At 41.8% G+C, this 11,664-nt stretch overlaps 1 protein-coding gene across 1 annotated transcript; it reads left to right on the top strand.

Annotated features, from left to right (window-relative positions):
- The first annotated feature begins 442 nt into the window (after positions 1-442).
- Positions 443-11,428, top strand: mfsd8l2 (major facilitator superfamily domain containing 8-like 2). Its single transcript, XM_035634712.2, has 11 exons — positions 443-595; positions 832-1,017; positions 2,195-2,257; positions 2,418-2,537; positions 2,756-2,835; positions 3,274-3,553; positions 6,801-6,874; positions 7,328-7,541; positions 8,420-8,542; positions 8,719-8,849; positions 10,284-11,428. The coding sequence occupies exons 1-11, from the start codon at positions 520-522 to the stop codon at positions 10,362-10,364; spliced, it is 1,428 nt and encodes a 475-aa protein (XP_035490605.2). The 5' UTR covers positions 443-519; the 3' UTR covers positions 10,365-11,428.
- Positions 11,429-11,664: the final 236 nt, after the last annotated feature.

The following is an 11,664-nucleotide window of genomic DNA, read 5'->3' as shown; positions in this document are numbered from 1 at the left end:
TGAAATCAGTCGAGTTGAATATCTGTAAGGGAAGACCGAGGCCTGGAGTGTTTCTTCACAGGAGATTCAAGTGTTTTTGGCGAAACTGAAGAAAACAAGATTAAAAATGTATAAAGTTCAGTGTACTTTACCTCACCTGGTAACACGAGACATTACCTTGTCTGTGACACTCACTGCGTGGTGCCGGACTGCAAGACTGCGGAAACGTGACTCAAACAGGATTTTAATCATGAACATAAATGCCTAATGGAGATGGACGACCGCATCATTTAAAGTGGACTGCACTGTCTCCTTGACCCTTCTCTTCTATTGGAGAAGCTTCATATGACTTCTGTTAACCGTCTGTAAGTTCTGAAAAGGTCCTGCACATTGGTGCAACAAACTCCTCTAATTACCCGGGCCAGCAGTTGTAATTGGACACACAGTGTCTCCTGTCATCTGATTCCGCCTCTGAGCAACATTTCTGAACATGTGCAGTCAGAGTTTTTGTGTATAAGACGTTACAAGCCACTGGGCACAATGGATAATAACCGAAAGAGGAATCTAACTTTTGTTACCATTGGGCTGATATTCATGCTGAGCGGCATCGAGTATGGTAAGTTCATCATGGAAGCTTTATAGACTTGACGACGTGAGATAATGGTCTCATAAGAGCAATCTGGAATACAAAGTGGCTTGGCATTTTGGCTGTAAGCTCATATCACAGAGGATATTCCCCTCGGATGTAATGCAAATATATTTTTTCTGTGGGTAAACCAAGCTTGTCGTGACGCATGTCGCTCCTTTTCCTCCACGCTCATCCCCTCCATCACGCATCGCTGCCGGTCTCAGCCGTCATCCTGCCGACAATATGGCGGTATCTGCAGCTTTTGGAGGCCCCTCCTTACTTTCTGGGTCTGGGTCTGTCTGCCTTCAGTTTGAGCGGGCTGCTCACAGGCCCGCTCTTTGGGATCTGGTCGGACCGGTGCAAAACCACGAAGTCCATCATCCTTTTCTCCAATCTCTTTGAGATTGCCGGTGAGTCATCACACCACAAGACAAACTGCACGAGTTCAGTTAATGTGTGACACTGTGTAACCTATATTTGGGCTCTGAGTCAGTTATTACTCACTACACACTGTGTAGCTCATTCCATGTAGATGACTAAGTGCCTCAGATGGCAGACTCGAAACCCCCCCAATTTCTTCGGTCATTCTTCTCAATTAGCAGCAATTTAAATTAGCCCTTTTTTTTTTACCACCCTCTGTGCAGCGCATGATGGTAATAACCCCTCCATAAGTTGTAACTGTTATAATGCATTATGGGGTTAATTTTGTGGGTTGTATTTGCTGAATAGCCATTCAAGCAAAACACTAGTGGCAGAATTGACAAAAAATTTAGGGCAATAAAAAGAGAAGTCAATGCTTCCTAGTGTTACTACTACTATCACTAAATTATAGCCAAAAGCTAATGTGAGCATGCTCACTGACAAAGCTTACAATATGTATCTGTAGTGTTCACCATGTGTTAAAGTATTGGCAATATTTCAATTTTGACCTGATGATAGCGCCATATGAAAAGCTAAAGGTCCCATACTGTCAAAATAGAGATTTCTTGGCTTTTTCATAATAAATGAGGTCTAGGGGCTCTGTAAGTACCATAAAAGTGTCAAAGTGGTCAATCCACAAACAAATACACCCTTTTTTTTATGATGCGCAATAAACGTGTCACAGCTGTCACTCAAAAAACGGCCAATCAGAGGCTCATCACATATTAATTAGACAGGCCAAAATCGACCTGTTTCTTTGCAGAGCTCATGAAAAAAGAGCTGTAGAACCATATTGAGATGTCTTTTGGTACTAAAAAAACCCAAATGTATCTTCTTAAAGATATCAAAACTTCAAATAAAACACCAGAAACGTGTACAGTATGGGCCCTTTAAGGTTGGTTGTCACAATTTATCTGGAGTTGAACAAATTGCAACAATCTGTGTTGTTGCATAATTTGAGGCGTTTTTACTGCAAACCATCGTTGTAAGTCCGCTGATGGCGCCAGAAGAGTAAACCAGGCACCTGCAAAGTCATTAAGCTTCACGGCCTGGGCACCATGAAGGTCTGATCAAAATGTCATGGTAGTCTTTCCAATGGTGGTTGAGACAGTTCATATTCATACGTCTGAAATGATGATGCCCCTTTTCATTTTTATCTGTCCTCAGGGAGCTTCATGTATTTTATTGGATATTCAAAGTGGCTGTTGTTAAGCAGCCGTCTTGTAGCAGGTGACACGCACACACACACACACACACACACACACATACACATACACACGCACACCCACACGCACATACACATGCACATGTAGTGAGATAACACCCAATATGTTTTCTTGTTATGTGGACATTTTGAAGGTGTAACAGTCGAATGCTGTTTTCCTCTCAGGTGTCGGTGCAGGAGCGGGGTCCTCCATCTTTGGTTTCCTGACTCGGAGCACTCGGCCAGATGAGCGCTCCGGGATCTTTGCCGCGATCATGGCCTGTCGACAAGCGGGCCTCCTTGTCGGTCAGTCCCCACCTTCATCTCAACACAGAGAGAGGTGTCGCCTCCCCTTCCCTTGTCTTCTGAGAAATATGGGATTTTGTGACGTCTTTCTTTGACGTGCAGTTTCAACTGCGAGAAGGGGACGCTCAATAAAATCACCACGGTTGAGGCTACTGTCTCCACCCATCCCCTGTTTTTATTCCATACTCTCATTAAAGCTCTTCTTCCTGTGTCTCCAGGGCCGGCGTTCAACCTGTTCCTGCGGTTGTGCGATTTCAAACTGGGGCCCTTTGTTGTGAACAAGTACACGTCTCCTGGGGTAACAGCATCCAGATAATTACTAATCTAAGGTTCTCCAAAAGCCTCATGCATACAAAAACTATCAAACAAGAGATAGTTGCCCAACATTCTACACTCCTCATGCCTCATAAGTATTTTTTTTTCCCTACTTTGTGCTCCTCTGACTAGGAGGAATACAAAACACCTGCAGCAATACTCAGGCCTGTAACAACCCAAATTGATCTATTTCCATTTCACAGGTTTCTGAATAAAACACTGGTTGCAAAAGTGTAGATTAAGTGAGATATGACGAAGATCTTCTACACCTCCTTCCATTTTTCCACATACTGTGACACGTCTCTCTTGATGTGACTGTGCCATGCTGCTAACTTTAACTCTCCTGATAGCTTTCTGGGATTCCGATGTCCCAGACTAAAATATTTAAAGACTTTCTTGTATTTTTCCTCCATACTCTCAGATCTTCATGTGCCTGTTGTGGGTGCTGCTCCAGTGTGTTGTCCTGGCTATGTATTGGGATGTGCCCCCCATCAGCTCAGAAGAAGGAGCCGAGATTCTGGAGATGAAACTGGAGGAGGATGAGGAGGAGGTGCCACTGATGGGGTCCAACGAGGAGCTGTCACACACCTACAGAGCCGTCAGCTCCGACCCATTGGAGACTCCCGCCTCGTCTGAGATGCAGCCCGCCCGTGGTGCCTCGAAGGCCTCAAACCCCTACAAGAACTTCAGTGCCAGCAGAGGTGAGAGAGCAGGTTTGCCATGTCTGTCCTCAGCAATGACTGTCGGCTTTCCACAGCCCTATTTGTGAGGTTCAGGTAGGACTAGGTATCACTGCCAATGCACATGTTTCCAATCTGTCCTATTGATTTTCCGAAAACACACACACACAGACACACACACACACACACACACATACACACACACACACACACACACACACACACACAGTGAGGGAGAGAGGGAGAGAGACTAACAAAGTACAAAAGAAATTAATCAATAGTAGCACAATCGCTGCTTGCATCCCATGTAAACTTACTATAGCACTAATTCAGTAGGACACCTGACATCTTACACACACACATTCACACACACACACACACACACACACACACACACAGACACTCTCTCTCTCTCTCTCTCTCTGACATAAACCAGACACATACACGCAAGTTAAATCAATACACTAGGAATCTGATCTCACATGCCACACAGAATTCCTCAGAGAGGTCTGCAGAATGGCAATTGTGTCTGTGTGTGTGTGTGTGTGTGTGTGTTCGGTGTGTGTGTGTGTGTGTGTGTGTGTGTGTGTGTGTAAGTGCGCGTGCATGCATGTGTCAAACCCTCATATTGATTCTCTCACTCTTTGAAGATGTGGCAAAGGGATGGATGGCAGACTTCCTTCTTTATTGACTGGCTTGTTGTGGTTGACTTGTGGATGAAATGGAGACAGAATTGGTAATGTGGCAACGTCCTGCTTATTGATTCTGTTTTGTTTTAAAGAAATCCTACAACACCAGAAAATCTCACGAAAAAAGAAAAAAAACGAGAGGATATCTGCAGCTCTGGCATGTACAGTCCGGGCGTCTGTCAGCCACTATAGTGTGTCTGGTATTCACTTTTGTGAATTATTGATCTTCCCTGACTTTTAGTGAATCAGTGGGCAGCCTTGGAAACATGGGCAAATATTCAATTTTTTTGCGTTCTGGTTCAGGTCATGGAGAAAAAAAAGAAAAATAATAGTAATAATAATAGAAAATATATGACAATGAAATAAATAATAATTAGATATTATTTACAGTATGTATTCAGTCTGAACTGTGTCAGCATTTCTGCAAGACCCCAGTTTTATCTCACTAAGCATTTCAATCATCATACATATATATATACATGATACACAGTCGGTACCACTTTATTTTTATTCTTCCTCTTAGTATTAATAAAAATTCTAGGAATAATTAACTTTTTAAAGAGATAGTTTGACAGACAGTCAGCATGCTTTATTAAGTTGTCAAAATTTGTTGAAAACAACGTTCTACTGTGTTTTCAAGAAGTGTATGAAATACATTTTTGGAAATACATAATTCATATATAAGGCTAGAGCCAGCAGCTGGTTAGCTTAACTCAGCATTGAGACTGGAAACATTTGTGAAAATGTAACAATCCGCCTGACGGCTCCTCCAAAGTTCACTCATTAATACATTCACGCGTACGTGATGGATACATTTTTGGTCAAAGTGAAGCCAGAACATCTCTCTTCGCTTATATTCTTCCAGTTGTGTGCAGATTAAACTGGCAGGATAAAGCGTGTTTATCTGCGAGCTTCACAGGTATGGAATCTGGGCGTGACCTAAGATAGTTATATCGACCCCTGCCTCCAGACTTTATTCTAAGCTAAGTTTACTGTCAATGCGTCAACTGCTGAATAATGGGTTTATTTTCTACAGTTGACATATGCTTGATGACAAACACACAGTGTATTTTTACAATGTAATATATGACTATCAGATAATGGGTAGTTTCCTTTTGTTCGAGTTTAAAGGTACACCCCACCATTTTTAAACATGAGGACTTGTTTACTTTTCATGAGCTGTGCAAGTCCGCTCAGTCTGAGAAAAATAACCCTCATAATGTCAATGGGGTTATCTTTGATTTGGCTGACTGAGGTGGCGAAGTTTGCAATATGTGGACTTTTACCAGGTATGAATGGTTTTAGAAAACACTGGATTTTTCCAGAAATTAACTTCAGAAAAATGTCCCGAAAATTGGATACAGTCATTTTCCAGAGGTTTTTTAGATGGTTCAACATATTACTTTGTGTTTGCATTTTTGTGGTTTGGTACTAATTTGTCTTTCATGTCACCTTCCCTATGTCTCTGCCTTAGTTTAGTTACTTTCGTTATCCCTTGTGTTTGCATCTTGACTTTGGTATATCCTGTTTTATTTTGGCGTGCACTTCCTGTTCCCCTGTGACTTGTTATCCGTCAATTTACTTCTTGTGTTTTCCCGCCCCTGTGATTGTCTGCACCTGTTCCTAATAGGTTTCACCTGTGTCCAATCATCCCCGCCTTCCTCCAGTATTTTAGTCTCCGTGCTTCCATTTGTCTTTGTTGGTTCGTCTGCTCAGTTTGCTGTTTTGTTCTGCCAAGTTCCAGGTTTCTTCGTGTTTAACCCCTTATTTTTGGCACCTTTTGGATTACCCGTGTTGGATTTTGTTTCTTATTCTGTAAAAGTCTGTGAGTCTGTTTTTTTTGTTTCTCCATTTATAAAATACACCCTTTTACCTGCGTCTACGTTTGGTACCTGCTCCATATCCATGACAAGTGCAATGTTAAGACAACCGAGGGACCCTTTAAACCTTAATTATAATACCATGATTTAATTTACCTACAAACAAGTCGAACATACATTTACAAACAAGCAAAATAATACAAACATTTTATTATATAAATAATAGTGCAAACAGAGAGAAATGAACCATTGCAGATCACACACTGTTATATCAAGCCATTCATTAAGCCATCTGGCACATCCACCCAAATTTAGCAGCAGGCCCAGCTCGGTTTTCCTCCTCTGAGTCCAAAGGGAGTTTTTGTTCCAGGAAAAGCTGATATCAAAAATTTGAATTTATTAAACTATATATATATATAATTTTTTTTGGACATATAGGAAATAACTGGAACTCCCACTTAGCTCTAGAAATATACATATAACAAATAGTTGTTGTCTTTTATCAATGTGACCCAGGTAAGAAATAGTATATCGGACTCAACATGACCAACCAGCCAGGATCGATTACACCTGCCTCTGTCAGAGTAAACATTACATAAGTCCATGTTTTCTTTCCTCTTTAAACTTTTTTTTCGATCTCGTAGCTTGGCAGTCGAAACTGTCACTGTAATGTTGCCTCTCGCCGCTTGTTTTTCTGATTTTTTCTCATTGGTTTTCTGTGATTTCTCCCCGTCTATCTCTCTGTCTTTCGCTCTGCAGAGTTCCTGAGAGAGGAGGTGGTTGTTCTCCTCACGGCTCAGTTCATCACTCTCTTCAATCAGACAGCGCTGGAGGTGAGAGCGGTAACCATTGAGATCCATCAGCCCGAGATTCCAAACATTTCACACACTGTCACACTATTTTACCCAGGGTTATATCCACACCGCATCCGTCTGAGCCGTACCTGGAGAGAGACGCACGGCATCCAGTAATGATGATAATCAAGTGTCGCTCAACACTCAAACTAAACCAAGTGAACATCATCAGTACCTGTGTTGTGAGCAGGAAAAATCAAGAGGCTTTTCTCTCCCTTCATTAAACTGTGGCGACTGCATAGTCACACGGTGCTGATATGGATTTTATAATCATTTTGATTTCAAAACAGAACACATCTTTTGATCTATACTGACTGACGCCTTTGAAGGACTTGAAAGGTGCTGGTTTCAGCTCCAATAAGAATCTCCTCCTCTACTGAATCACTTTATCCAGCTGACTGACCCTGTGAACATCTTTCTAAAACTCCCCAGACCATGGTGACTCCCCTGACGCAGCGCTACTTTGGCTTCGGTGAGCTGGGCAACAGCCTGATGTACGGCCTGTGTGGGGTGGAGGTCATTCTGGGCTTCTTCTTTGTGCGCTGGCTGAGCAGGAAGGTGGCGGACCGCGTCGTGCTGGCCGTGGGCCTGGTCATCTGCTCCGCCGCCTGTATCTGGTCCCTCATCTTCCTCTGCAACCTCCGAGGTGCCTACCTGCCCGGGAAACCATACAAAACACACCAAGACACAAAATTGAACTCGCGTTCTGTGCCAAATTTTGGCGCGTCTGATGTGTGGTGCACAGCGGAGCCATATTGAGTTTCATGTAGGCTGAATTGAATGTGCTCTGTAAGTGATATCATTCAGGCAGGACAGAAGGAGATCATACAGGCAAACTGGATCCTGCATGTTCATGTTGCCGTGCGTCTGTTGCAGCCCATCACATTTATCACTCTGATTACAAGTAACAGGTGCTGGAGCTGGGGAGTGCCTGAGTACACATAAAAAGATTATAGTAATCTTATTAGACTAAAATGCTATTTGTTAAAGCATATCCTGCGTTTGTTTGCTATTTGTAACAGTGGAAACAACCAGACAAAGAAACAAGGCAGACACCTGAAGGTAAAATAACATTTCCTTGCACCACTAAGAAAAATGGGTTGAAATGCATTTTGATTGCAAGATTATCTAGAATATCTTGCATGGGAACATCCAACAGTTTGAGTGGGCACACACTCACACAAACGTGCATGATGCAAAGCAGCAGAGAACAAAAAATGTAGTGGCAGCCAGCTTGGCAGGGGTTTAGCTTTCAGATTGAGCTGTCTCTGGTGGAGCCAACCCATTTGTGGAAGGAACTTAAAAAACCAAGAGTAGAGGGGCTGGACCGCTCAAGTATGATCTGTGTTTGAATCACTTTAATCATGATCACTGCATATTAGAAATAACGAGCGACAAATCATTGTAATTCACCCGCTCTGATAACCTAAATATTTGGAAAATTGGTATTTACCTTGTATTTTCTTCAATGATATGTTCCATACAATTTGCATTACTGCTGTGTTGTCTCTCCACCCCTGCCAGGTGGTTATGGATGGGAGCTGACAGCCTTCATCATCGGAGTGTTTCTGCAGCTGCTCGGCCTTCCCTTCGTGGCCGTGTCTCAGGTGTCTCTGTTCTCCAAAGTCACAGCGGAGAAAACACAAGGTGGGCTTATTTTACTATGGTGTTCGCTTGCACCATCCTACACAATAAAACATCAGATTATTTCTTGGCTAATGTGGCGCGAAGGAAGAGCTATTCATAATGTACTCTAAGTCTGTATATGAATGTTTGTAGGTGAAAGAAATAACCTCTAATTCTTTGTGATGCGTCACCTAAAGGCTTCAGCCAAGGTGTCAGACGCTCGGTTGGGGGCCTGGCCACCATCTTGGGTCCTTTGTGGGCTGGGGGACTGACCAATAATCTGTACATAATGCTGGGCATGATGCTGGCTCTCCTCATGATGATCACAGTAAGTACAACACACATCCATTGAATATTTAAGAGCATCAAACAGACAGAGACGTGGTAACATGATGAATTAAAGAAAGAGTTTGGAGACATTTCAGGAAATAGACCTTATTGCTTTATATCTGAGAGTTAAATGAGAAGATTTTTGCCACGATCTGCACTCATGTCTGTACCTCATGCTGAATATTATGTTATTGGCAGCAGTTGGTTTGCAAATACTGGACACGGGGAAATAGTTTGCTGGGTTTTGTCGTCAAGGTAACTCACATACAACATCCTAAATTTCCACAATTGGATTTATAATGTGATGTGTGCCAGTTGGATATAAATATATTTATATATATATATATATATATATATATATATGTGTGTAAGAATGACTTTCTGAATTCCTGCTTTATTCAATGTAGACGGTAGAGAGTAACACAAGGCAGGGAAGGGAGCAGACAACCGGATAACTCCATATCTGCTTGAATATGATGAAATATCTATCATCGCTTGCTGTCCTGCTGACTTGGTATCGAAAACACTTTGTCCATAATATCCAGTAGCTGGTTAGCTTAGCTTAGCAAAAAGACCAAAAAATTTTGAATGGGAAAGTGTCAATGTACTCTTCCTTTTTCTTTCTTGTCCCTTCTCTGCTCTTTTCAGTTACTGTTCTAGATTACATGAATCCATCTTGTGTTGGAAGTGTAAACTGAAGTCACTGAAATAAGCAAGTGAATCTGAGAGAAAAAAGAAGCTTTTAGATGTATAAAGATCCAGATCCAGATATTCAAAATGTATAAAAATGGCGCTTTGTGGTTTTACAGTATGGTGCCTGGCTATTTCTTTGCTTTACATTTACTGCTCAGGCCTGAGAGGAGTTATCAAACATCCCATCTAACTTCCCTTCAGTTGGCACTGCCAACTGTCATGGATTGCATGTCGGATTTATGCAACTGACACAGATCTCTCGCAAAATGTTCATATCAAAAACATGATAAAAACTGGAACCGGTACCAGTCAAACATCCGACTTGGTAGTAAACATAAACATTGTTGTTTTCCAAAGAGACAGACCACAGCTGTGTTTATGTGTTCAGCTCAAATCACATTATTATTATATGATACATGACACAATCAGTTTCTCTAGTAGTTTATAAATAAAATGAATTTACTGTAAGCTTCACTCAAAAGTTGCGAGCCCTGATTTCATTATGAATCCGCCAAATGCTGGAATTGACATCAGTTAATGCTTTAAGCCATCTGGAACCATTCAAAGCTGTGGCTTGGGAAAAACGTAAATTTTTCACGCGACCAAACTGGAAAAGACAGCAGCTACGGGGTCTAAATTCCCAGTGAAACGCCTTAACTCAGCATGTCTCCGATGGCGTCTGCCTATTACTCAGTGCCCTCACTTCTCTGAAGCCACATCACTCTGTAAATGTTTGCAGGTTATGGCTGCACTGTCCTACGACCGCCTGACTGAGCCCAGGGTGGTGCAGTGCGCCCAGAGCTCTGACAGCGGAGGATAGAGGCGCAGTCCGTCTGGAGAGCAGGACAGGCAGAAGACGCGCAGAGGGATTGCCCTTCACTGCTGAGAGAATCTGGAGAAGTTTTGCTGCAGGCGAAAATATATGAGTGTGGAATAAATATGTTCAGTTAGTACGCTACCCCTCAGAACCCGTCATTGAGGCGAGAACACAGGTCGCAGGTAAAATACGAAGCAATGCGTGATCTCTGTTCAGACTTATAATAATAATAATAATAATAATAATAATAATATATTTAATTTTTAAAGCGCTTTTCATGAACCCAAAGCGCTGGTACGAAACAAAACGAAACAAGAAAACAAACAGAGAAGATTTGATTAGGATCTACCTCGTATGCATATCACTAGACTATTGATTATATTTTACACAAGGGGGCACCATTGCTTTCATATTGAATATTCAGAAGCACAATTGAAGATGAAAGCCATTATTTTTAGACTTAACTATTTATATTCCCAGGTGTTGATGGAAAGATAAGAGAGCAGGTTTTCACCATGTGACCCATGTACCAATTTTTTTTTTCTTATTTCTTGTGCCGAGTCTTTCATCATCCTAAAAAAAACAACAACCCCAAAACAATTGACACAATGAGTGCAGAAGAGAAGCTGTCAACATCTTAGACGCTGATAGGAGAGGGTCAAAAAAAAAGAGAGGAGCTTTAAAGATTCCTTGCTATGTATTTGTAGTGTTGGAGGAAAACTGTGCATGTTTATTGTTAAAATGAAACACAAAGCCTCGACTGTAACAGAAGCAGTTTGAAATTATCTGGATCTGTTCCTTCGTCTCTTACGTGGAACTGAGAAGCTCGTGAACGAAAAGCAAATTTTCCAAAAAATATTTGCTACTTATCGTTCTCTATCTTTGAAAAGTTTAATTTCCTGTATTCATAATTCAAAACAGCAACTTGTGCGTAGTGTATAGTCAGCTGTTCTTGCCGGTGTTCTCCTCTAGGATGTGCTACATGCTGCATGCATCTGCGTCTAACAGGAGGCTGCTGTGAGCAACATCAAGGCATTGTAGATTCCCTTTGTACCAATAAACGTGGATTTGGCCAATCTTTGTTTTTGCATAATTGCAGATAAGGCTCCGTAACCTTTACGGTTTTCTTCACTCAGCATGTGATATTTGGCTTTGCAGAGGCTTTATTTTGTGTGCCTGAAATGAAAATTCTAATCTCAGTGACTCAAGGACATAATATATATAAGTACTTTCATGCCCCGATCAGCGTCTTCAGGTAGCTACTTGACATTTTAAGGGCGATAACAGGGTGCATGGATTCAGG

Source organism: Scophthalmus maximus, chromosome 5 (genome assembly GCF_022379125.1).
Source record: "Scophthalmus maximus strain ysfricsl-2021 chromosome 5, ASM2237912v1, whole genome shotgun sequence".
NCBI lineage: Eukaryota > Metazoa > Chordata > Actinopteri > Pleuronectiformes > Scophthalmidae > Scophthalmus > Scophthalmus maximus.
The sequence above is the reverse complement of the archived record's forward strand: the minus strand, read 5'-3'. Positions and strand labels throughout refer to the sequence as shown.

Excerpts from the sequence above, each read along its gene's own strand:
- mfsd8l2 (XM_035634712.2), top strand. The coding sequence starts at position 520 with ATGGATAATAACCGAAAGAGGAATCTAACTTTTGTTACCATTGGGCTG. Across the intron at positions 2,836-3,273 it reads ACAAGTACACGTCTCCTGGG|ATCTTCATGTGCCTGTTGTG; the intron begins GTAACAGCATCC and ends CCATACTCTCAG. Across the intron at positions 8,543-8,718 it reads CACAGCGGAGAAAACACAAG|GCTTCAGCCAAGGTGTCAGA; the intron begins GTGGGCTTATTT and ends CGTCACCTAAAG.